Below are 26,856 nucleotides of genomic sequence, written 5' to 3' on the forward strand. Positions count from 1 at the left end.
TTGAACGTATTTGAACAAATTAACGCCGTAGAGCGGTTTAAGGTTTGATAAGGTCCCTGGAGAACCAAGGGGAGGAGTGCAGGTGGCAAGGTGGCAGCCATACCCCAAGACCACCCCGGCACGGCCTGCCCTGAGCCCCTGCTGAAGTCCCCTCCAGGACACAGGCCCAAACTGAGAGCCTCTAAATTAGGGGGAACAGCGGTATCCGTGTGTGTGGACAAGGCAGTGCTGCTGATCTGAAGGTCTAGGCCAAAACGGATGCTCCAGCCCCGACCTCGCCCACCGTCTAACGCTCGAGTCCAGGGGCACCTGCGAGGGCCGCGCTCAGACCGACGGCAAACCCCAAACATCTGGAGTCTCGTCCACACCAGCCGGCGTGCCTCCACGGCTGTAGGTTGAAGACCAAGAGATGAAAAGTGCCTTAGAGGAAAGTCTGGCTCATTTCTTGTTTTTAGATTTGGAATTAAAATAAACCTTCAAATAGGCACCACTTAAAACAAGCTCTACGAAACACGCGAAGGCATGTCAAAGTCTGCTCAGCACAGAGGCTGTAGGACAGTGCCGTGTCCGCGCTGCTCCCGCAGAGCAGGGGTGCCCCCGTGAGGCTCAGCCAGCGGCCTCTCCGAGCGCAGCTTGCCCACAAGCACCGCCCCGCGGGCCACGTGCGGTCCGGCACACAGCAGGCACACGGCACACACGTGCCGCGTGAAAAAACCCTGAACGTAGCACCTCAAAGGCTAGAATGCCCAGGCCCCGTGGGAAGTCACCCGCTAACAGCTGTGCTGGGCGCCCAGAAATCACACTGCACACCCCTCTCCTTGCCCCCCCCACTGTGGAGTTTTCATCAGGAGCTTCCAGCTGCTTAAACAACACTCTTGATATATACGTTCTATTCCAAATAACTCCAGAACTTTCAGAACTGACTCTCAATCACATGGGTGCGTAAGGGCTGACCAGGTGACCGACAGGCGGGGGGGGCCCAGGAGCGGCATGAGAGGCGCTGGCCTGACAGCCAGGGACGACCCACGCCCTGAGTCACACGCCCACAGAGGCAGGGTCACAGCCGCCCAGACACACTCAAGATGCTCTTCACGACACGCAGAGCCGCCCAGGCCAAGGAGGGAGCCCAGGGCTTGACGAGGTCAGTGAGAGGCCCCCCCGGGACACACCGCCACACCCAGAGGACGGCGACCAGCACGATGACAGGAGAGGAGACTGCAGACCCAGGGCCCGAAGCTGTGCCTGGCCCGCCCGCCAGTCCTCCGAGGTGGGGTCTGCGAGCCTGTGCTGGGGGCCCTGACTGATGAGCTTCGAGTGGATGTACGTCCTTGACGCCTGGCCCGAAACACAGAGTAATGAAGACCAGGCACTGAAGGCCCTGTGGGTCAGTCCCGACCAGCAATCACAGTGAAACCATAAAGCCGACGCCGTGTGCTGGGGAGAGTTTGGGTTTGTTTTCCTCTTTCTGCTCCTTTTTCTGGTGTCATCTTTCTGGGGACACCCCCTCATGCTTCGTTTTCAGTAGCAACCCTGAGAATTCTCTTTGATTTTAAAGTTATTCACTACGGCAACCCGTAATTATGATCCTTTCAGACTTGCTGATATTTTGTTGCTTTCCTGCCCTGTGCACGTTCTACACTCACTGACACATGAAACAAAACGTGAGCCTTTCTGTAAAACGAGCGAACACAGACACGCTCCTGTTTAATTCCCTTGCCTTAAATACGAAGCCAACATCTGCACTTGAGACACCTGATCAGCCAGGAAAGATGGAGCCGCCCCCGCAGGGCTGCCCTCTGCGCGGAAACGCCAGAACCAGAACCCTGGGCCGGGGTGCGGGCAGGGGGCAGGGCAACAAGGAGACCCGGCGCCGGCCTGACCCCTCGGCCGGCTCCAGGGGCCCCAGCGGCTTCACAGCCCGGACTCTGAACAAAGCTCACGCTGCCTTTCCGGTCCTGCCCAAGCTCCCAAGTCAGACTATTACCACCCATCACCTCTCTACTCGTGCAGCCACAGCAGGGGTCCGGCGAACGTTTCAGAGAGAAAACATACATGTAGACCACAAGGACACAGGCCCCCATCATCTCCCCCTCCTCGTGGCCGGGGATCCTAGAAGCACCACACCCTCAGACCCCCACACCTCGCTGCAGCCCCGGGCCCAGGACACGGATGCCCAGCCCAGGCCGGCCAAGGAGACTCCGCCTCCCAGAAGCCCCTCCCACGCCCAGAGGGGCAGCAGCTCGGCCCTCCTCCTCGGACCTCCTGCAAGAGCTGCAGGTGCAGGCCTGCGGCTGGCGCCCTCCCCCGACGGGGCCCTCCACCCGGGGTGGGGTCTCCCCAGGTCCTCGGGCGCCTCCTCCCAGCGGGCCCTGCGGCTCCCGCTCGCCAGGGCCCCGGAGCTTGTCCTAACTCTGCCGTGTCCCCAAACGTCAGCACCACCAGAGACTGCGGGCCGCAGGGATCCCCCCGAAGGGGCCCCGGCCCAGTGCGGTCCACCGTCACAAGCACTAAACACTGTTCCAGTCTGACGACAGTGCCTCTGAAGACTTTCCAGGAGGTTCTGCTCCACTCGCAACAGGCCGAGGGCAGCTCAGTTACGAGGACCAGGTGAGCCCAGGCTGAGCGGGGAGCAGGCCGGGCCCTGGGGGCTCGCGGGCCGGGAAGCGGGCGCCCCGCCGGAACTTCCTCCGTTCAGGCTCCTGCAGGAAGTGGTCCTCGGTGCCTCCCAGGGTCTGGCCTTGACCCCCGGTCCTTCCACGTCCCAGCGACAGCACAGCCCACCACGGTCAGCGGTCCAGGCCTGACACGCGTCACCTCAAGGAAAGGCCACAGCCTTCGTCTCTGACTCAGGTTTTCTTCCCAGGGCTGGAGACCAAGATACAGAGCTGACATGATCAATGTCAAGGCCTTTGCACGTCCCCAGTGAACTCCAGGATGTGCCCCTAGGTCCCGGCCCCACGGTGCACCTGCCAGGGGAGGGGGAGCGCTGACCACCTCAGAGGGTCCTGCGGGGCCCCAGGCAGACGATGGCCCTGCGAGCTGGGAAGCGCTGCGCTAACAGACTGGATCTGGGAAAGAGCTGGTCAGCTCGTGAGTGAAGGAGCTGGCGTGGCCTGGGCTGGGGGACGTCTGGGTCAGAGCTCGGGTGTGGACTGGCTGAGCACCTTGGGAAGTGGGGGACGGCTGCCGGGAGCTCCGGGGCAGGTCCGGACCGGGGGCAGTTCTGCGGGAGCGGCCTCGGGCACTGCTCCGCCTGCTGGCCCTCCCAGCCCCAGGAACCTGCCTGGGGCCGCGGCCCTCAGGAGAAGGTGCTGAGGAGAGGGGTCAGGGTCAGGAGGGGCCACAGCGGGGAGGAGGGCTGCCTGGGTGCAGGGGACCAGGGGGTGGGTGGACCAGTGAGCATTCCACTGGCCCGGGCTCAGCAGGGCGCCCACAGGGATGCCACGGTGCACTCTGCCAGGCTGGACTTAGAAGCTAATCACAGACATTCATGTCTGAAACTTGTTCTCTTAAAAAGACAAAGGCGGGGGGCAACCAATCAAGCAGGGCCAGGAGTAACTCTCAAGTTCCTGCAGCTGGAAAACTGGCCAACTGACCCTGCGACACGAGTGGCCCTGACGGTGAGGACGGCACCAAAGGCCCCAGCCAGCCCAGCCATCCCTCCTAGCCCCGAGGTGCTCGAACTCCCAGGTGCCACCCCAGCACTCTGCACGTCTGGCCCACGGACATGAGAGCTGGCCCACAGACGCCCGTGGACATAAGAGCTGGTCCGCGTACGTGAGAGCTGGCCCACAGACGCCCGTGGACACAAGAGCTGGCCCGCGTACGTGAGAGCTGGCCCACAGACGCCCGTGGACACAAGAGCTGGCCCGCGTACGTGAGAGCTGGCCCACAGACGCCCGTGGACACAAGAGCTGGCCCGCGTACGTGAGAGCTGGCCCACAGACGCCCGTGGACACAAGAGCTGGACCGCGTACGTGAGAGCTGGCCCACAGACGCCCGTGGACACAAGAGCTGGCCCGCGTACGTGAGAGTTGGCCCACAGACGCCCGTGGACACAAGAGCTGGCCCGCGTACGTGAGAGCTGGCCCACAGACCCCCGTGGACACAAGAGCTGGCCCGCGTACGTGAGAGCTGGCCCACAGACGCCCGTGGACACAAGAGCTGGTCCGCGTACGTGAGAGCTGGCCCACAGACGACCGTGGACACAAGAGCTCGTCCACAGACGAGAGCGGGCTGCACACAAGTGCAAGTTCATCCATTCCTGCCACGTCTTATCGGTCCACATCCAGCTCAAAGCCGAAGTTCCCAACCTCAAAGTACTGGGCAAAGCCACCCCTCAGCCTCTGGCAGACTCTGGCTAAGCCTCTGAGGGCTTCCCAGCTGGCCAACACACGCACAGACACCAGGGCGCCAGCCCCGCGAGCCCTAGCCCGCAGGTGGGTGCCCACAGGTGGGTGCCCCCAAGTGAGCCAAGTGCGGGAAGAAAGGCCCACGGCCGGCCAGCAGGCAACGGGAGAGCCTCGGCGAGCCGCAGAGGAGACAGCGTGCTGCTGCCAGGATAGCCCCTCAGGGCGCCCCCTTTCCTCAGGGATACCATCCCTCGCCCCCTTCTGAGCAGTGGGTGTCACTGCCCTTTGCCTCAAGGGTGGGAGGCGGAGTAGCCGCCTCCAAACACGACCAGTTCTGGGATGGGCACAGACCCCCAGCAGCAAAGCGAGGCCTCCGTGGCATCTAAGCCAGCTACGGTCCCCCGGCCCTCGCAGGGACATGAGGGAGGGGCCAGGTGGGCCGTCTGGGAACGCGCAGACGGCAGGTACATGTGGCGTGGCGGGGCAGAGGTGCTGGGTGTGGGCGCCACGTCTGCGCAGGCCTCTGGGAGGAGCCCAGACACAGGACAGTCCTGCTGGGGCGTTGCTGCTCCTCGAGACCCTGACCGGCAGGGGGGCCTCCCTCCTCCCTTCCCGGGTCAACGGCCTGGGCAAAACGTCCGGGATCTCGCCGCTCAGCGACGGTCCCCAGGCCACGTCTGAACCCAGGAACGATGTCCACGAGGCCCTGGCTGCCCGCTCCTTCTCGTGACACAGACTCAGGAAGGAGAGGCCTGAGGTGAAGGGCAAACACTTCCAGGCCTTCTAGCCCCGCCAGGACCAACGCCCCTCCTTAAAATCAACACTTAGCTCTGCGTCCTTTGTCACCCTGAAGTGAAACTCACAGAGACCACACTGCTCACCACTCATGTATTTTTAAAAACCAGTGTATACTAAGGAGCAATAAATGCAAGGTAGTTTATGTTTAAACGACACCTATTTTACGTACAGATGTGTTAAATGTACACACACTCATGGGGTCTCCATCTCAGAGCCCAGCAAACGCCACTTTTAAAAATGTCTAGGAAAATACAAACACACACCCTGTGTTCCATCGCAAACCGATTCCAAACATCGCGGGTAGCAGAGGAGACACACGGGCAGCTCCGCGTGTGTCTGGGGCCCCCAAGGTCCTGACCGGGCCCCCAAGATGCCGAGGACACAGCCCTGCATTCGACCCCACGGTTGCTGTCTCAGGTGCTGCACAGGAGCACCTGTCAATCAAACAGGAGTCACGAAATGAGTTTTCACTTTCTGATTCTTCTTTTCACACTTTAGACTAAAATGCCTGTTTTCAGGCGGCTAAGCTGTTGGAAAAGAATATTTTAAGCCAAAGTATTACTGTCTTTCATAGTAACCAGAATTTAAAACTGGGGTGTGTCAACGACCTACCAGTCAGGATGCCCGGCAGGGGGAGAAGCGCAGCCTGATGGTGACGGTGCCCCTGGCAGGGCCCACGTGGCCGTCCTCCTGTCACTGTGGTTCCCTGGGCTCCACCCACACAGCCGAGCCCAACACCAGTGACGGGAGGAGGCCTGCCTGGCACCCACCTCAGCAAGGACAGGGGCGGAGGACCCAGTTGTCCGAAGCCGCCAGGCGGGGCCGGCAGCGGTGCCCTCTGCCCGACAGCAGTGCGAGGGCCCGAGGCGGGGCGGACTCGGCCTGACAAGGAAGCCACCTGTTTGTTAAAACTTCCGTTTCTGCTCAGACATGCAAGAGCAGCTCTGCCTCCTGTACCTCGAGCCCTGCGCTGGCAGCAGGTAACCTGGCCGTGATCCTCCCCCGACTCCGCCCCGCTGAGGGCAGGGCTCAGACCCCAGGTCAGCGGGGGCGGGCAGAGCCGCCCCCCCCAGAGCGGGCTCCACTCCGAGGAGGCCCCAGTGCTCGCCCTCAGACAGAACCCCCGCGCACAGGACAGAGCTCGGACCACCGAGGACCTCCAGTGCCAGGTGTGGATGCCAGGCTGACCAGGCGGGCTGAGGCGGGCCTCTTCCCAGGCCAGGCAGGGGCCAGGGCTGCGGTCAGCAAGAGCCAGCCCACCACTCCGGCCGAGCCTCAAGGCTGAGACCCCCTCAGGTCACCCCCAAAGGGACTCCACACTGGGAGCTGTGACCTTAACCTTCGGGGCTCCTGGCAACCGTGCAGGGGCCAAGCAGCAGCAGGGGGCCGCCAACAGCCTCACTGGGAAAGGAAGAGCGGGGGACACTGGGGTCAGCGCGTTCCACGAAAAGCTCCATTTTTCGCGGATTCAAGTCAATCGCTTGCCCACACTGGTTAAGCAAGACCTGCCTCGTTGCGAGAAGCCGGTTCCCTCCTGGGCAGACACACGGGGGAAGGACAGCGGGGTTCACGGCCACCTCTGGTCCTAATGGGCTCTAGAAAACTGCCCCAGTCAGGAAGTGCCCACACCCCCTGGGGACCGGGGCCGACTGCAGGGTCATCCTCTGGGGTCACCAAGCCCGCACTGTGCAGGCTCCTCTCGGTCCGCGGCCTCCACGGGCCAACGGGAGGCTGGACAGAGCGCCTGGCATCGTCCAAGTCCACTGCTGCAGACAACCCCAGGCACGCACTGCGCCCTCCTACGTCGCAGAGGAGAGCCTGCACGCAGAAGGGAGCGTGTGACATCCGTGACGACCCTCAGGGTCTCGGAGCTGCCGGCACGGGGCCCAGGGACCCCAGAGTGCCCAGAGGGGCACCTGGTTGGAAGCAGACTCACGCTTACTTTGCATTCATTCAAGCAACAGGCACAGCCAACGAACCTGCAGTGAGGGCCACCTCACCCGGGCACAGAGGAAAACTGCCCCGAAGCTTGTCGCATGGGAAGAGGACCCAAAGTCAGAGCCACATGCCACCTGTGGCCACCACAAGCGGCTCAGGAGAAGGGCAGCCACTTGCCTCAGGAACAAGTAGAGGATGGCTCAGTGTCGACCAAACACAAGGCAAGGCAAGACAGAAGGAGAGAATGGAATCCTCCCCAGGAGCCACGGCAGCAACGAGACTTCCAAGATAGGCTTCTGTGTGATCTAACCCGAAAGGCAGCCAATGCAAAGAACACAAAAACAACAGAGAGAAGTCCACGGAACCAAGAGTTGGTCCTTTAAAAAGATCAGCGACATTGACAAATCTTTAGCTACACTGACAAAAGTCAGATGACTCAAATTATTAAAATCGGGAATGAAAGAGAGAATAATACTACCAACCCTACAGAAATAAAAAGGATCACAAGGGAATAAGATGAACAAAGGTCTGCCAACAAACTGGTAACCTAGATGAGATGACAAATTCCCAGAAAGACAAACTCTGAAACTAACTCAGAAAAAAACAGGAAATCCGAGCAGACCTAATAACAAGTAAAAAGATTAGGAATAGGTTAAACAAAAGAAGTGTAAGACTTGTCCTGAAAAGTATAAACATCACTGGAAGAAATTAAAGAGACCTCAATAAATGGAAAGACATCCTGGGTCCATGGACAGCAAGACATAATGTTAAGATGGCAATGCTCCCCAAAGCAATCTACAGATTCACTGCCATCCCCATTAAAATTCCAGCTGCCTCTTCTGTGGAAAGTGACAAGCTAATCCTAGAATTCATGTGGAAATGGAAGACACCCAGAACAGACAAAAGAAGCTTGAAAAAGAACTACAAAGTTGGAGGACTCATACGTCCCCATTTCAAAACTTACTACAAACTACAGTTATCAAGACTCTGTGGTCCTGGCACAGGGACAGACATACAGATGAAGAAAACAGAATTGAGAGTCCAGGAAAATAATCTATATATCTGTGATCAATAAATCTTCAAGAAGGCAATTCAACGGGGAAGACTAGTCTTTCCAACAAACGGTGCTGGGGCAGCTAGATATGCACACGCAAAGGAATGAGAGAGCAGCCCTACCTCACACCATATATAAAAATTAAATTCAAGATGGATCAAGGACGTGAATGTAAGAGCTGAAACTATAAGCCTTAGAAGAAAAGATGGGGTCTCTGTGACCTTGGATACGCAATGGTTTCCTTTTTCTTTGCTGTCTCTCTCTTTTTTTTCCCTATGTGTATTTTTTTTTAATATATCTTTATTGGTATTTTTTTAATTGAAGTATATTTCATTTACATTGTTTCAGGTGTATAGCAAAGTGATTCCGTCACATACATGTATATATATACATACATATATATACATACATATATACACACACACATACATACATATATCTATTCTTTTTCAGGTTCTTTTCCATTACAGGTTGTTACAAGATGTTGAATACAGTTCCCTGTGCTATACAGCAGGACCTTGTTGTTTATGTGTCTTATACATAGTAGTCTGTATCTGTTAATCCCAAATTCCCAAGTTATCCCTCCCCCCATTTCCCCTTTGTAACCATAAGTTTGTTTTCTGTGTCTATAAGTCTATTTCTGTTTTGTAAATAAGTTTATTTGTATCATTTTTTTAGATTCCACATATAAGAGATATCATATGATATTTGTCTTTCCCTGTCTGACCTACTTCACTTAGTATGATCATCTCTAGGTCCATTCATGTTGCTGCAAACGGCATTATTTCATTCTTCTTTATGGGTGAGTAATATTCCATTGTATATATGTACCACATCTTCTCTATCCATTCATCTGTCAATGGACATTTAGGTTGTTTCCAGGTCTTGGCTATTGTTAATAGTGCTGCTATGAATATAGGGGTGCACGTATCTTTTCAAATTAGAGTTTCTGTCTTTTCTGGACACATGCCCAGGAGTGGGACTGCGGGATCATATGGTAGTTGTATTTTTAATTTTTGAAGGAACCTCCATTCTGTTCCCCATAGTGGCTGCACCAGTTTACATTCTCACCAACAGTGCAGGAGGGCTGGCAATGGTTTCTTAGATGTGACATGTGAAGCACAAGCAACCAAAGAAAAAACAGATAAACTGGACTTCATAGCAATTTTAAATGTTTGTGCTTCAAAGGACACTATCAAGGATGTGAAAAGACAGCACAAAGAACAGGAAAAAATATTTGCAAATCATATTTATGATAAGAATCTAGTATCCAGAAAATATAAAGAAAAATTCAACAATTTTTTAAAATTTTAAAACAGGCAAAAGATTTAAATAAACATTTTTCCAAAGTAGATATACAAATACCTAATATGCACATGGAGGGAACACTCAATATCTACTATCAGTCATCTGGGAAACGCAAAACAACACCACTTCACACCCACCAGGACAGCTAGACTCAAAGAGATGAACAATAACAAGGGTTGTTTTGGATGTGGAAAAATTGGAACCCTTGTGCATTGCTGGTAGGAATTCAAAATGGTACAGACACTTTGGAAAACAGTCTGGCAGTTCCTCGAGAAGTTATACACAGAGTTATCATATGACTCAGCAATTCCATGCCTAGATATATGCCCAAGGGCATTAAAAACATGTTCACACAAAAACTTGTACACAAACGTTCGTAGCAACACTATTCATAAAAGCCAAATGTCCATCTACTGCTGAATGGACAAAGCGCGGTCTGGCGTACAATGAAGCAGCGCTCGGTCGTTAAATGGGGCGAGGTGCTGATACACGTACGACGTGGATGAGCCCTGAACACCTGATAAGAAAAAGAAGTCAGACATGTTGTCCGATTCCATGTATATGAGACGTCCAGAACAGGCCAATCCATAGACACAGAGTAGACTAGTGGTGGCCAGCGTTGCTGGGAGGGAGAAACGGGGAGTGACCGCTAGGGGCACTGCGTTTCTTTTAGGGGTGACGAAAAAATTCTGGGGTTAGTGGTGATGGTTGCCCAACCTTGAGAATATATTAAAACACTGAACTGTATGCACAAAAAGAGCGAACCTTACGGTACCTGAACTTTGTCTCAACTTTTAAATAATAATAACAACAATAATAAACGCAGCCAATACAGCCCTCCAAACGGAATAACTTACCCTCCACCGTGGGAACCCTTTACAACGTGGGGTGCTGCTGTCCGGGGGCCGAGGCCGGATTGGAGTCCAGGCCTCAGGGCAGAGACGGGAGGGAGCTGCGTGTCACCCACCTGACAGCGCGCACCAAGGCTAGAGCACAGCACCCCACCCGTGGTGAGCCAGCTTTCCTCCGAAGCCAGGAGGGACTCCCCCAGCCACCCGCCCGGGCTCAGCAGCACCTCATCAGGTCCTCATCAGGGACCCTGAGACGGGGGGAGGCCGCTCAGGGGTCCGGGCGGAGCTGGGAGGCTCCAGGCGGAGGCCGGCTCGGGCTGAAGGGGGCTGGCGGGCACAGCGACGAGAGGCCTCACGTCGGGGACGCTGAGATGACTGGTTCCCACGAGGCCACAAGTCCACGGGCCCTGGTGCCTCCTGGACATGGGGCTTCCGCAGGGGCAGGCAGAGCCCCGGCTGGGGCCCTGGTGGGGCTGGACCTGCGCCGGAGCCAGCGAGCGCCCAGAAGCTCTGCCGACGGAGGTCACCGAGCTGCGGGGACGCGCCACCCGGGTCCCAATCTGCCTCTGAACGGTCCAGGAGCTCGAGTCAAGGCACGTCAACCACGGCGAGGTGGGTGAAAATGCGGCGACGTGGGCTGTGCTCGCCCCCCTCCCCGCCCCCGTAGAGAGAAGAGCAAAGGGATGCCTCACCGAACACTCCCCCGCACTGGAGCCGCCAGTGCCCTGTCCCCATCCTGCCGCCACGGGAGGGACCACACACACCCAGCCCCCGCCCTCCAAAGGCAGCCAGCCCGACGGGGACTCGGGTCTCCAGAGCAGAGGAGGGATGGCGACGTCGACCGTAGGCGCGTGCGCCACGCTGGGCTCAGGGTCCAGGCGGGAGATCCGAACCGGCGGGCACCACGGGCCCACCCCGATCAGGGCGCTACCCCTCTCCGTGGAGCGAGAGCCTCGCGGGGCAGAGTAGGACGCATGGGTGGGGGGCAGGAAGGACCGCCCAGGGAAGGGGACCTCTGAAGTCCCCTGCCCGCCCTGCAGAAACTCGACGTCTGGCAACCAGGCTGCTTTTTCTATAAGCTAAAAAGTCTTGGTTGTCACATGTATGTTCAATCACCCCTTATCTTGTGATTCATCGTGGGCGAGGACCTGCTCACTTTCGCAGTAACAGGCTCCCTGGGAAAGCAGTGACTGAAGCAGGAGGGGATGGAGGCCCATCTCGGAGGGCTCAGCCGGGCACCCCACCAGCCAGGCCGCGGGGGACCAGGAGGGCAGCCGGGGCAGCGGCTTCCATGCTCTGACAGACACCCGGGGTAAAAAGCCCATTTGAGGTTGTGACCCTGCACTCAGCCCCCCATGTCAGACAGAAAACTGACACAGAGCTCCAGGTGGCCCTCGCCCACTGCAGGCCAGACTCGCTCTCGCTCACCTTTTAACTTGGATGCGGTCTGACCTCAGGACCATCACAACCCAAGGCTGACAAACAGCGGGCCTGCAGGCCCCCGGTGGCGTCCCTCGCCACCCCACAGTCACACCAACTCACGAAAGAGCCAGAAGAGACAATCTACTCAGCCCTACACAAAAGGAGCAAACTAAGCCCCAAAGTGACAAATGGACGTTGTCTTCAGATTTCTGCAGTCTCTCATTCAAGCTAAGGAGCCTCCAGGAGCCTGGAATCCTCCAGGCACAGCACTGGGGCCACTCACGGCTGGTGCTGGGGGACAGCAGGAAAGGGCCTCTCCTGTGGAGGGGTTTGCTCCCAGGGCCGACACTCATCCCTAAGTTTACCTGCTCCAAGCGCACTCATCTGCCCCCGGCCAGATACAGAGACTCCTACTTCATCAGCAGGTCCCAAGCGCACTGCCCAAGGCTGCCCAGGTCTCAGGTCCGAGGAAGTCACCCGCGGCAGGAAACAGAAAGATGCCCTTGGACCAAGTGAGGAGGAGCGCTCGGAAACTCCGAGTGCTTTCAGGCGGGTAGACTGACCAAATCTCTGGTCAGGGACTTCCAAACAGTATCACGGCACAGGGAAGAAAAAACACAAGAAAGTTGCAAAATTTGGTGAACACAACATGAGATACAGGAAAGAAACTGCAGTCAAGAGTCCTATACAAATAGACCTCCCTGGACTTCTGTGTAATCGCAGCCCTGAGGAGATAAATGACCCCAAATGACAGTGTCAGTAACAAAAAGAATAGTAGCTCTTCTACAAACCCTATGATCACCTCCCTGTCCAAATAACTCTATCAATAATTTAGATACAAGATCCATAGGAGCTACACAATTCCAAAACAGAGATCCTGGAAAATCCAAGGAAAAAGGCTCAAAAATGATACTACAAGCAACCAGGGTAACAAAGTAAATGATAACAGATGCCATGTCATACCCATCTGACAGAACCAACAGCTGGTGCAATGTGATTACCAGGCGCCCCCACATCACTGGAGGCGTGGGTGCACGTGCATGTGTGTGACGCGCACACACATGTGCGTGGGCTGGACACGACACACAGGCACGTGACACTGCCCAGGCGCGCTGGACGGCGGCTCACACCAGCCCGTGGGCCGGGCCCTCCAGACGCCAGGGGCTCTGCGCAGGCGAGCGGGGAGGCCCGGGCTCGGCACTGTGACCGCAGGAAACGGGTGCTCACTGGCCCTCGGGGTCCCCCCGCGAAGGCAGTGCGCTGTGTGCGGGAGAGCGGATCCCATGGCAGCTACAACGCCAAGGAAGTCGCGCGACGTCGAGAGGGGATGCAGCGCAGGGTGGGAGCGGCGGGACTGCCCCAGGACCCACACGCTTTGTGACCTCAGCACAGGGACTCGGCGGCCCGCCTGCAACAAGGAAGGGCTGGCCTGGGGGTGCCTCCGCCCCAAGCTCTGCGCCCCAGGGCACACGGACGCCGCGACAGGTGCCTGGGCCCGGGTGCCCCCTCCTTCCCGAGGGAGCAGGCCCAGCACGGGTGCCCAGTTCCGCCGCCCGCTGGGCACCAGAGGCTCCCGCAGACCCCCAGGCGGCTCCGCCCAGCAGTAAGGGGGTGTCCATTCTCTGACAGAACAAAGTTAGAACTCTGTTTTCACACGGCACAGGTTCGGAATGCAGCCATTGCCACAAAACGCTGAAATCCTTCTGCGGTCTGTCCGGGTTGGTAGCGCTGACGGCAACACCGTGCAGAGTACAGAGGAGACCGTTCAGAGCCTTTGTGGGTCACACCACGCACTCTTTCTCATTAGAGGAAACTAAAATTACCAAGGTTATCAAGGCTCACAGACGTCAATTTCCTCCTAGGAACTAGCATCAATTTTTACATTTCTGAGTGGAGTTTTATTGTACTGGAAAAACAGCAATGGAAAGCACACACGCCGGTGCTTCCGCCCTGCCATCCCGGGCTCCTCAAGCGACGTTCCCGACGGACCCCACCCTCAACGGCCCCTCCCGTACCCCTGGGGTGCGCCTCTGGGGGCGCCAATAATATCTGGCTGCATCTCCCTGAGGGGCTCAGAGCCCCTCACCCTCCCGGCTGGGCCCGGCCCCGAGTCCCCCCTTCTTCCCTTTCCGGACTGACTCACTTATCAGTCGTTAACAAATACAGACAGGTCCCCGGCAGCTCCCTGGAGGAGGGAGCCGACTGTCTGCACCCAAGGCCTGTGTGGGAGACGGGCGGCCGGGGCAGCACCCCACCTCAGGGCCTCCTCCCGCCGGCTGCAGAAGCTGCGTCACCAGCTGCGTCCCCCGTGCACTACAGAAGCAGGGGCTCCTGCACAATCAGAGGCACACGGCCTCTCAGCCTGCAGCGCTAGGCTTCCGCCGCTCACCACCCACGCCGGCCACGCCACGCCGCTCACCACCCACGCCGGCCACGTGGCTTCCCCAGCACACCCAGCTCCCCGTTTCCTGCCACTGCTCCTGCCCCACAGTGGCCCCAACGGGCCCCCCTTCCTTACTTCTCCCAAAGTCTTCAGGCCCGGCCCCTGCTTCTCGCCCCAGGGGACCCTCCGTGGTCTCTGTGCTCAGGGCATCTCTGGGCGTCCTAAGCCACCCCGAGTCACCACCCAGATCCCTGTTCACCTCCTGCTTACGCTCGGCAGCTGGGGCAGCCTGGGCCCCGCGCACAAGCCGTGAGCCAGGCGGCCCGGTGCAAGGTCCCCTGTGCCCTGAAGGTGGGCTGTGCCCGTCCCTGGACGGCCAGGACAGAGGCGCCCTGCCCCGGAGGGAGGGCAAAGCCCTGGTGACGGGCAGGCGCCTCAGGCTACACGCAGTCGGACCTGTCGGCTCCTGGCGCCGCCCGGGCCCCGCGCCTGAGACCCCCAGCACGCCCCTCCCGAAACACTCCTCCTCGAACTCCCCAAACGGCCCTCCCGGGGCCCTCCTCACCCTCCTCAGCTCTCCGGGCCTCCACCTGCCCGTGACCTCAGCTGCTCTCCAGCCTGGGCCTCTCCCTGAGCTGCGGACTCAGGGCCGCTTCCCACCGACCCCCGCTCCTGCCTCAGTCAAGGATGGATGGGGAAGGCGCGGGAGGTGCGGGGCCAGGGGACAGCACGCCACGCGAGGGGCCTCGGGGAGGCCGCTCCCAGCGCTCGGCCGCCACGCGCGCCAGTTCAGAGGACGCCCCAGACGGGCCTGGCGGCCGGGCCGGCGGGAGCGCGGCGTGGGGAGGGCAGGCCCCGGGTGCCGCCTGCGGAGGATCCAGCCCCTGGAAGAGGGCCCGGCTCTGGAGAGACGCGGGAGCCCGGGGCCCCTGGGGCCGCGCTACTAGGAGCCCTTAAAGACAAGCCCTCCTGGTCCCCGTGTCACTGTGCGCCTGCAATCTCGGCTGAGGCTGAACCCGGGGACGCAGCAGAACCCCATGGAACCTGGGAGCCCGAACGCCCCCCAGAAGCACCAAGCGTCCCCCGGGCCCCGTATGTAAGGCTGGAGTCCTGGGGGGCAGGGGTTCAGCAGCCGAGGTGAGACGCCGCCTGCCCTGGTGAGACAGCCCCCAGGGGGGCCTCCGGGCCCTGCTCTGGTTCCCCTGCTGGTCAGCTCTGGCCGCTCACCCACGTTCTGTCAGCACCACTACTGACCACGACCCTCGCCCCTCACGGCCCAGCCTGCCACCTCCCGCCTGGACCGCACACAGCGCGCCCCGCCTGGACGCAGCGGCGAGGGGAGCGGTCGTGCTACAGCAAAAACAGGAAGTTGCAACAGATCTGAAAAACCGTCACAGTGATGAAGGAGAAAATAAAAGCAAAACACATGTCCCCACAAATTTGTTTGTTACTTGGACAGATGTCATTCTTAACAGAACGAATCCAACTGAAAGTAAAGCCCACATCACCCCAAATTACAATATATCGAACACAGAGCGTGCTCTGCCCTGAACTGGACACAGTAGGTGCCCCCTCGGGCACCCAATGAAGCCCTGGGAGCCAGAATAGGTACAGGACTTGAAAGCACCCAGGGCATCGTCAGGCAAACTAGGAGAGGAGGGGCTGTCCGCTCCCAAGCCTCCGCAGCGGCCTCTCAGTGCAGCGGCTCCGGGGACGCCGCAGAGGGAGCCTCATGACGGTTTTCAAAGCACGGACCACTCGACCCAGGTCTGTTTCACACACACAGGCTCGCCCGCGTGGCCAGAGCTCCCCCCGCCCAGCTCTCTACTCAACACCCTACCACCGACAGCCGCCCCAAAGCGCACGTAGGCACGCTACGGTGCTCGGAGCTTGGGCCCGTGCTGGGGTCGGGGCAGCTGCCCCCAACTCGTCCTCAGGACCCCAGGACTAACGGGCAGTGCAGCTAACTAAGCCGCTGGTCCAAATGGACCCCAGTGCAGCCCCTTGCAGGTGGGCCCTGAGCACACGCCCCCCTGCCCCCCAGGGACGGCCAGGCCCCAGCACGGGGAGCTGCACCCCCAAAGGCCTCCATGAAGTCCAGCTGCAAAGAAACGACCGCCAGGTGTGACACAGACGGCAGGAGGCCAGGCCAGGCTGGGGACAGGCCTCTCAGAGCCTGAAGACCTGTCACCTCTGCGGTCACACAAGGTTCTCCCTGAAGGAGGAACAGGCCAAAATGGCACCTCTTGCTCTTCTACCGTGAAGTGGCTGGAAACATTGGCACCTGACACCCACCCCCACCGTCCTGCGGTGGCGCTGTCCTCACTGGACCTCGAGCCCAGACCAGGACGGCCACGTGCCTGCCAGGAGGTGACGCACCTGCAGGGCTGGGCTTCTGTCCCACAGGCAGGCGATCTTGGGCAGCTTCACGGAGACGCTCCACCTGAGAGCGTCCCCGCTGCCCAGGTGAGGGCCCCAAGGGATGGCAGCTTGGCAGGTGGCAGGCGATGCACCAGCAGGCCTATCGGAGACGTTCCGAGACCTGTACTGGGCTTAACAGCCACTCAGCCGGGTGAGAAAGGCAAAGGGGAGGGGGTGGAGGACAGCCCCGCAGATGGGCCATCACACCTCAGGGGCTGGGAGAAAAGAATTTCCCTGGGAGAGGCACGCTCTGCCCCTAACCTGGGGTGGTGTCCCCCGTGTCCGGGGGCAGTGGGCGGGGAGAAGAACACCCGAGTCCCTTCCAGGGAGCCCTTGCCACCACTGCCCCCTCGAACAGACTGATCAGCACCCTCCAGGGAGGGCGTAGGACTCGGCCAGCACGCCAGCCCTGCAGGGAGATGTGCCGTCCCACCATCCACACCGGGCCAAGGCGGAGCCCGAGACGGCGGCCCCGCGCCTGCATCCTCGCCCCGCCTCCCCCGCGTAACTGTGCTCAGAGGTGCGCCATGACCACAGCCCCCTTCTGCCTGGGCAAAGCAGGCCTCTTGGTGGGGATTCTGGCACCCTCTGTCCGCCCCCCACCAGGAAGTGAGAAGGGCGACAGCCCCAAGGAGCCACCCCTGTCAACCCAGTCAACGGTTTGCCAAAAACCGTCACAAATATGGCAAACTGTCCATCTGAGTGGGAGGCCTACTGTTCAGAAGCAGAGGCCAGAAAATGCCAATGACGACCACAAGGAGATTCTGCCCACACCCACCATCAAAGGGACGGCAGCACGCGTGGCCCGGCGTGGAGGGGCCGGAGCACACTTAGCTGGAGCCCACGCAGCCAGAGGCGTGAAGTGGAGCCGCCGCTCTGACAGCAGGTGAGCGGTGCCCAGAAAGAGTAAACATTCACCCGCCACACGGCCAGCCCTGGCACCCAGAGGCTGCACCCTGCCGCGCGCAGCAGCCCAGCCGGGAACAACCCCGCGTCCGCTGCTGGTGCATCCGCCCAACAGCGCTCAGCAGGAGAAGCCCCACGAGGGCCACGGACTGTCCGTGCTGTGGGATCCGTGGTGAGGGCAGGTGGAGGGGAGAGCAGCCCAGGGGCTGGGGCTGAGCTCTGCGAAAGGCCGGGAGGGCAGTGTTTCAAGCTGGACCGTGGTGACAGCTGAGCGATGGCAAATATTTTCTGAAGACCATCGAACCGTACACTTACGCTGGGTGAACCGTGTGAGATGCAAATCGTGCCTCCACCAGACTGTCCCAGCGAGAAGGAAAACCCAGCCGGAGCCCAGGCATCCACAGGCCTGTCCACCGACCACCGAGAGTGGCTCTAACACTGGCCCCCCGGTGCCCGAGAGGTGCCAGGCCAGTGGGGCACGCGCCTTTCCCAACTCAGCCCCCACCCAGCTCTGACAGGGGGTCCAGCAACCCAGCAAGCTGGCAGCAACTCTGGTTCCCTACGGCCATGTCCGCTCTGCCCCTGCGCTCATCAGGGCAGAGCCCCAAATCCCGCCCCTGCACTGCTGGTCAGAGGCCAGCACAACCGAATGTAATAAAACATGACAAAAGCCCAAAGCTTGTAATTACTGGAGGTGGGGAAGGGGTGTGGAGCAGACAAGGCGTCAGAGTTGGGCACCGTGACCCGTGCCGGGAGGGAGGTGCGATCCTGCCTTCCCGGGGGCTGGGGGGCTCCTGGGAGAAGAGGGGTTTGGGCCAAAGCACGGAGACGCGTGTTCCGTCCGGGCAGGGGGGACCGGTGTAGCTGCAGGTGCTCGTGGGAGGCGAGGGCAGGAGCCACACGTCAGGACCCCAGGCGGGGAGCAGCTGGGCCAGACCGGCTAAGCAGCCCGAGCGCAGCTCAGCCCTGGACGCAGGTGAGGACCAGACTGCCGCCCACGGAGGCATCGTGGGGAAGGAGCGGACGGGGGCCCCGCCGGCACAGGCGCCTCACGACTGCCAGGGCATCCATTCCCTCCTTGCCCCGCTGCGGCCACTGTGCCGCTGTCGTTCCGCACTCCCTGACGCGCAAATGGCCATAAGAGGCTGAATCACACGCCCCGTCACACGTGCACCGAGGTGGAGCTGCCCTGCGTCCCCGCTCGTCCCCGCAGGCCCTGGAGGGCGCCGCCTTGCACGGGCACTAAAGGTGGAGCTGCCCTCCACCGAGACCCAGGCCCAAGCCGGGCCTTCTGCTTTCAAAGCCCTTTCAGTTCCTAGAATAACTGCTCATTATTCAGAGGCCCCGAGAGGCGGGGCAGAAAAGGAGGGCTGTCTGAGGGCTGTCTTGAAAGCCGGGCCGTGGCCACACTCTGTCAAGGGGGACACGGGGGCGCCCGACCTTCAGGATGCAGCCCCAGACACCAGCTCCAAGGCTCGCAGGCCGGATGAGCCGGGAAGGCCAGCACGACATGAAGTGACCAGACCAGGATGCACACGGAGACGGATGAAGACCCAGCGTGGGCTCTGCAGCGCCCGGAGACCCAGGAGGCGTCCTGCGTGCTTCGGACGGGGCCAGAGCTCGGGGCGTTCCGCTCAGCAAAGGACCAGGAAAAAAGGGCCTAAGGTCACGATGACCCATCACGACCCCACAGCCATGCTTCCAGAAATGGAGTTGACTTATTCTTACTCAAGGGAAAACCAAAACTCCTTGAGCCTGGTCGGCACCAGTGTGCTTCCCTGATGGTCAAGGCACAACGTCAGCCCAGGAAACCCCCTGCTGTGTGCGAGCACAGAGAGCGGCCACGGGGCGAGGCTGGTCGCTCCCTGACCTGCTCCAATCCTCAGACTCCGACAGCTGTGCAGCCGAGCCGCCTCCTGGGGCATCTCAGGTCAGGTGTGCACAGCGCACGCCACGCCTCCACGGACCTCGCTGCTGCAGCCCCGCTCACCCTGCTCACCGCCTCCTACGATGGCGCCGTGAGCCCTCCACACTGCCCCCGCCCCCCGCAGCGCAGCGGATCCAAGGGGATGCCCTGTCGCAGGGCCACATCCATCTCCCAAAAGAAACCTCGTAAACTCAAAATTTAAGTTTTAGAAAACAGGTCTAATCACCAGAGGCCAAGCAGACGCAGGGACCATGACTAAACAAGGGCCTGGGTGCTCCCAAACAGAGGCCCACGTGTGCCCGGCCTTCCCCAGACGCACGAGGGACGGGGGTCCCACAGGCTACCCCGCCCCCTCCAACTCTGGAGTCACACGGCTGGGTGGTGGCTTTGTGCTGGTCCCACACTCCAGACATCCCAGACGAGCTGCTGCTTCACCCTTGCTCGTCCCCAGAGACGAGACCCGATGGCATTCTCGGCGGTACCTTCGTCAGGACGAGCTCTCCGACGAGCTCAGAGCCACGCTGGGAGTGGACCCGCCCAGCCCCGGCCTGCAGAGGAGCTCACGTCTGGACACTTCTCAGGCTCAGACAGGAGAGTCCCGTGAGCCCCGATTACCCGAAGCAGCAACAAAAGGGAGAAACCGAAAGTCACCTCCGTGTCCACCTGCGGCACTCGCCACATTCTCTCCACTCCTCTCCTCCCCGGGCCCACGATCATCCTCCTTCAGCTCACTCACATCAGAAGGGTCTCCCTCCCCGCCCCGTAGAAACACAGGGAGAGCAGGGCCGCGTCCCGAGAAGCGACAACAGACAGGTGACCGATACGCCGCTCAGACCCTTCGTTGCCTTTCTGACTAGCCTCCTGGCCCTGTGCTGACCCCCACCTACTGGACCCCATTCCTGGACCAAGCTCACCTCCCAACACGAGATGCTCCCGCCCGCCCGCCGGGGCAAACACTGAGGAGGTCAACATTTAAGATGTCACCCCACCCTAGTCTCTTAGCAAGCCCTGCCCCCTCCCCCAGGCAGCCCCCCTGGCTTCCGCGTCCCTCCCTTCGGGTCAAACAGGGGGCTCTATAAACAAGGGCAAGCTGCGGGCAGGCAGGCCTGGTCCGAGTCCTGTAACTTCCGAATCACACCCGACGCACATGGCACCACCCCCAGCAGGGGCCTCTCTCCCCAGAAAGAGACACCCACCAGAGACGACCCCAGGGCAGCAGCGCCGGCCCCTCCTCCCCTGCCCGCTTGCTCCCATTAGGGCACGCAGTCCCCGTGCTGACGGAGTTCACGACGTGGGCCCGGAGCGTGAGCTCGCGGAGTGGCGTGGGCTGAGAGGCAGTGGACGTGAACGCGCCCTGTATCAGCATCCTCCAGGGCTGTCCAGCAGGTCCCCTGGCAGTGCTCACTCCGCTGGACTCAAGACAAGCAAAGCATTTAAGACTTCACACCTAAGAAGTGCCTCCCCCACCAGTAACGTAAAGCCTCCCTCAGCATCTCCAGAGCCAGTAAATGCAGGAAGCACTGCAGATGAAAGTGCGCTCCCGCGGCCGATCCAGGGCCGGCAGAGATCGGGGACGAGGGCAGGAGGGACCAGGAGGCAGGCATGGCCCTAAACGGATGACTGCACGTCGGTTTAAATTCCAGCTGCATCCAAGGCAGGCCTGACAGGAGCTCGTCGGGCTGCGTGGAGGCGTGCGGGGTGCAGGCACGGCTTCCCAGCACGGAGGAAGCAGTGCTGAAATGCCACCAGTATGAGCCCACCGACTCCTCTGACCCCACCACCCTGGGCACGGGACGGGCAGGCCCCCATCTACGGAGAGTCCCCAGCTCGGGCAAACAGACCAAATTCTCACAGAGAAAGGACACTGAGGTCTCAGGTCAGAGGCAGTGATGCCAGAAGAATGTGGAGACACCTCCCCGCGGCCATCCCCATGGGACAGGGGCCGGGGGAGCCCGGAGGGGGGCCTGCGAAGAGGCCTGGCCCGCTCAGCCCCACCCCTGCCCCAGCACAGCGGAGCCCTTGGGGACTTCAGGGGCTGCACGGACAGTAGAGGAACCGCCGCCTCCGAAATTCAGAAAACCCAACGTCTTTGACGAGAACCGGCCCCTGCTTCACGGCACTGGCCGAAAGCGCTGGACCTTCCCAGGCAAAGGCAGGAGGAGGGAGGCAGTCCCCACTGGGTCTGGGTCTCCTCCCTGCCTCCTGGGCATCCGCATAGAGATGCTAGTGAAAGACCTGCATCTAGAGAAACTAACTCCCCAGGAGGCCGGGAGGTGGGGGGCCCAATGCAAGTCTTCGAGAGAAGACAGGTAACACCTGGCACTGGAGCACGTGGAGAAATCGGAACCCTCGTGCGCCGCCGGTGGGAACACAGAACGGGGCCGACACGGGGAAACAGTGGGCAGTTCCTCAAGAGGTTAAACACGAGTCACCACAGACCCAGCAGTCCCCACCCCAGGAATGTGCCCAGGAGAAGCAAAACACGTCCACACGAAGACTTGTAAGCCAATGTCCACGGCAGCCCAGAGGCGCGGGCTGCCCAAATACCCCTCACCTGGCGCTGGATAAACAGCAGGGCACAGCCGTACAGAGGAGCGGTGCTCGGCCACCAACAGGAGTGACGTGTGAGCTCTGAAAGCACGGTACCAGACGCAAAAGGCCGCGCGCGTGATGCCGCTTACACGAAACATCCAGAAGAGGCAGAGGCACAGAGACAGGAAGCAGACTGGTGATTCTCCGGGGAGGGGGTTTCAGGGGAGACGGAGGGAACTGGGGGGGTGGGGCGCGGCTAAGGCATACGGAGTTTCTTTTTCAGGTACAAAACAAGTTCTACAACTGACTGCGGTGATAGTCGCACAGCTCTGTGAACACACTGAAAACCACTGAGTCTACACTTTACACGGTGAAGTCCGTGCGTGTGAGTGACGCCTCAGTGAAGCCATCACCAAACGAAATTCCTCAAAGAAGTGGAGGGATCCACACCATCAGAGCAAGTGAGAAGGCCCGGACCCGAGGCTGGCCCCGCATGAGGCCCCAGAGGGCCCCCCCGTCACCCTGGGCTGGAGCGGGGAGGCCCTACACACGGGGCTGGGGCGGGGGAGACAGAGGACACCCCACAGGAGCTGCAGGGGGACACAGGGCCAGGGAGCTTTCGGGGTGGGATGACAGTAGGGGCTAAAGGGCAAAACTGATGGTGCTGGAGAGAGAGGGACAAGTGCCCGAGGGGCCCAGCCCAGGGGAGGGGCTCGTGGACCCCCGACACAGAGCCACGTGCGCAGCGAGCTGCCATCCCCAGGTCCAGGCGGAAAGAGGGTCTGCTCGGGAGCTGGCCCGGCAAAAAGGGAACCAGCTCCAAACTGACATTTAGCTCCGAACACGCAGCGGGACAACGGCCCTCCAGGCAGACACCCAAGAGCGAGCTGCGCTCTCAGAATCCTACCGCTTGGCTACGTCTCTTTCCCAAGAAACAGTCTTACCATGTAAGGGTGGGACTGAGTTCTGAAACGACAGCCTGCAAGAATCCACCTTCTCAGTTCACTTCTAGCAAAACAACAACAAAAACAACAAAACCACGTAAAGAACCGAAAGCTAGAACCTCCCTTGTCAGAAAGCCAGCCATCTCAAGCAAAGCAATTAGGTATGCAACCCTAGCCACCCCTTGCCAGCAACAGGATGGGGGGGTGACAGCACAGTCCGACGGGGGACCGCCGGGAAGCGCTCCGGGCTCTCTGGGGGCCCCCTGGGACAGGCCCAGGCAGCCCAGCCAGGCCAGGCCCCTCCCCGCAGGCTCAGGACGGGCCCCAGCTCAGACAGGGGCCCTGGAGGTCAGGGCTTCGGCAGGTCCCGGCTATGCCCTCAGCAGTGCAGCACCGCGGCTCGCTTTCCATCCCGCTGTCTCAGGCATGAACGGCGGAGCTTTCCAGGGCTGTGACATGCGATGACATCACCCTTCTGAGAGCTCCTGAAACTGTCTCAGTTTCCACTTGCCTCAGGGTCTACCCACTGACCTGGCATACACTGGTGGTTACGACCGACGAGACCAAGGACTCTGTGGGGCTCTCCAGAATTTCTAAGGGGGTAAGGGGTAAAAGTTTGAGAACCAGTGTACTCTGGGCAGTGACCACCCCCTCGTGTGTAACATCACAGGGCGAGGAGCAACCCGAGGGCCCTGTGCGGGGACTAAAGTGGCCGCGCTATCCCAGACCCCACCAAGCCGGGCGGGCAGACGAGGAAAGAGCTGCCTGCCAGACAAGGCGCCCTGTGGGTCTCAGGACGTCAGGGCCAAACCACGGTGAAAGCCCACATCCAGAGCTTTAACGGGGCCGCCTCTGAAGGCGAAGAGGTAGCGAGGGGAGACCACGAAACTACGGAAGCAGACACGTGTCACCTGTCACTTGAGCACAAAAGGCAACAGTGCCCGCCCTTCCCAGCAGAGCCTGTCTGTTTCTAACTCAGACCCCCTCTCCTCGGCCCGTACCCTCCAGGAAGAGGCCAATGCCACACACTGTGAGGCCTGGCCACACAGTGGAGCTTGGTTTCCAGACGATGAAACTGGGCAAGAACAAATCCCTGCGCAGGCCGGGCCACCGTCTGAATAGTTGGTCAACAGGGGCACACGTCACACAAAGACAGAGTCACCAAGCAGCTCTTCTGAAACCTACTATAAACCAAGGAGTTAAAATGTCCTTCACTCAAGAATCGGCTGCTTTCACCGGCCATGCTACAGGGGACTGGTTAACACCCACCCCTGCCTTTCCAGGCCACTGAGGAAGAACGGCCCCAGACCGAGCTGCACACATGAAGAACGCTGTGAGTGAGGACAGATATGTCTCTGCTGGCCCTTAAGTCAAAAGCCACCTTGCAGAATTAACCCACGCACTGCTTACCAAAACAAAGGTTCCTTCCCGATACAAACAAGATGCAAAACTCCATACAGCCTTTAAGAAAAATGAAAACTCGGAGAGAACCTGTTGCTAAACAAAAGTAAATTAAGCGATCCACTTTCACGTCCACAGAGAGAAGTGTGTGTATACAGTCAGAACACAACAAAAATGCTATAACTTGGAATCAAAGATTACTGGAAAGAATGTTTGCACAGCAAAATTCTTCTCCCTTTGAGACTGAAATGCCCCCACCGTGCTTAATTTTCCTGACATTTCTGAGGCTTTGAAGCCACAGCTAACGGATCTGAATCATCTGAGTCAAACCATGTTAGCGTGGATGTTACTGCAAAGCCGAGAATAGAATGCTAAATATACAGACACACACCCATACCGGGCACTTTTGTAGAAAATGATCAATCACGAAACTAGATAAAGTTGTCCTGTCCGTGCCCAAGTCAGAGGGCCAGCAGTTCATCTCCAGCAGGGGAGTATAATACATGGCGCTTGGAAGCTAAAATAAGAAAAACACAGAAATAGCGCCTACCTTTGATTAATAAAATCACACCTCGCCTGTACATGAACTTAGCCTACAGAAACATCCCACCCATGCTCGCTGCCAGCAAAGGGAGGCTTGCAAGAGGCAGGGATGCAAGTCATGTTTGCATCAGTGGTCTGCGCGGTCAGTGGCCGCACCCACTGCTCACCTCGGGAGGGGCTGGGGGAGGAGGGGGCGGGTAGCGCGAGGCCGCCTCAGGCTCCATCTGGGCCATCACCCTTTTTCCTTAAACAAGCACGCCACTTGGAGCCGCATTCTGCTTTATTTGGGTTGGCAGTATAAGTACCAACAGCGGGGTGGCACCGTGGCTGCAACGCCGAACTAGGTCAGCCTCGGCCTGCCTGGGGAGCCGGGGGAGCGCCGGGCCTTGGCAGACTCTTCTCCCAAAGGCCTCGGGTGCCTGGGTGGGAGGTCCCAGAAGGTAAAGGACTTGGGCACTCAGCATCCTTTTCTCTGGCCTTGAAAAGCTTCTTGCATCTTTCTCTTTAACAGACAAGAAACATAAAGTCCTCCAGGGCTTTCAACAGAAACCCCTTGTTTGAGAACTAGAGAGATACTAAGTTACAAGGTAAAATGAGGGTGCCTACACCTCCAAGCAGCCACAGACAGCTCTGCAGACAAAGCAGGCAGACGGGCAGGGGCAAGGGCCACGGAGGGTCGGGAGTCAGAGGCCAGAAGTCAGGGGTTGGGGCTCGGGAGACACGGGCTGCGGTTTGGGAACCAGGATTCAGGGCTGAGCTTCTGGGGACAAAACTCAGTACCAGGGTTGGGACCAGGTTCAGGGTATGGGGCCCTCGGACTAGGGTTCGGGGGCCGGGATTTGGGGACCTTGGACAGGGATTAGGACTGCTGTTTAGGGACCTAGGTTCGGGGACTGGGCTCTGGGTTCAATCTATGCAGGGTGAAGGCTGGGACTTGGAGACCAGGAGACCAGGATTCCAGGGCCCAGGGCCAGGGTTCAGGGCTGGGGTCCTGGGTCCAGGGCTCAAGTCTCAGTGTCTCGGTTCCAGGGTCCCAGGGCTCAGGACTCAGTGTCTGGGTCCCAGGGTCCCTGGGTCCCATAGTCTCAGGGTCCCAGGCTTCAGGCCTGAGTCCGGGGTCCCGGGGCTGTGGGGTCAGTGTCTGGGTCCCGGGATTTCGGGCTTCAGGACCGGGGTCCGGGGTCCCGGGGCTCAGGGTCCGGGGTCCAGGGTCCCGCGTCCGGCGCCGCACTTACGTCGTCGAAGAGCGAGCCCACGTTGGCCGTGACCAGCAGCACCGCGGTGCCCGGGGCGGCTGCCTTCCCCGCCATCGCGGCCTGGGCCGGGGTGGCCGCTCTCCGGGGCCGACCGGCCGGGGTCTCCGCGGGCCGCGGCGTCAGCTGCGCCGGGGGGCGACCCCGGGGCGCATCGCGGGCTCGGCCGGTCGGGCGGGGCCTGGCCAGGGTCCGGCCGCGCTCGCTCTCGCTCTCCGCAGCCCCACGCCCGTCGCTCTCCGCCCGCGCTCACCGCGGCCCGCTCGCAGCCATTAGGTTCGCGGCCGCCGGAGCTCCCGCAGCGCCGCCGCCGCCGATCTCTGAGACGAGGCCCGCCGGGGCCGGGGGCGGGGCGACGGCGGGGGTGGGGCGGGACCGCGAGGGGGCGGGGCAGGCTTCGGAGGCGGGGCCTGCGGGAGGTGGGACGGGGATACGAGGGGCAGGGCGGAACCTGAGGCGGGGCGGAACAGGGATGTGAGGGGCGGGGAGGGGCGGGGACTTGGGAGGGGAGGGGCATGTGGGCGGGGTGAGACTGAGGGGGCGGGGACTGCGGGGAGGGCGGAGAGGGTGTGGGAGGGGCGGGGTGTGGAATCGAGGCAGGGCCTGAGGGGCGGGGCCTGCGCGGGGCGCTCCTGCGCCGGCCTCGGCCGCTCGCAGCCACGCTCCTGTCAGTCAGCGGCCGCCCCGCCTCACCCCACGCCGCGGCTGCGCACTGACTCCTCCCGCACCCCTATGACGTCACGGCCCTGCTTCGACGGCGCTTCTTAAAGGGGCCGCGCGCTGCTCCGGGCTCGACCGGGCGCGACCCCCTTGCTCCCAGGCA

At 60.2% G+C, this 26,856-nt stretch overlaps 1 protein-coding gene across 8 annotated transcripts in view; it reads right to left on the reverse strand.

Moving 5' to 3' along the window:
- The window catches only part of INPP5A (inositol polyphosphate-5-phosphatase A), a 181,357-nt gene extending 154,998 nt beyond the window's left edge, over positions 1–26,359 (reverse strand). For all 8 annotated transcript variants that reach the window (XM_036829047.1, XM_036829041.1, XM_036829044.1 and 5 more), the window contains exon 1: positions 26,016–26,359. In XM_036829047.1, coding sequence (XP_036684942.1) covers positions 26,016–26,090 — 75 coding nt within the window. In that variant the 5' untranslated portion in view covers positions 26,091–26,359. The remainder of the gene's footprint in view (positions 1–26,015) is intronic.
- Positions 26,360–26,856: the final 497 nt, after the last annotated feature.

This window comes from Balaenoptera musculus, chromosome 16 (genome assembly GCF_009873245.2).
Source record: "Balaenoptera musculus isolate JJ_BM4_2016_0621 chromosome 16, mBalMus1.pri.v3, whole genome shotgun sequence".
Lineage (NCBI taxonomy): Eukaryota > Metazoa > Chordata > Mammalia > Artiodactyla > Balaenopteridae > Balaenoptera > Balaenoptera musculus.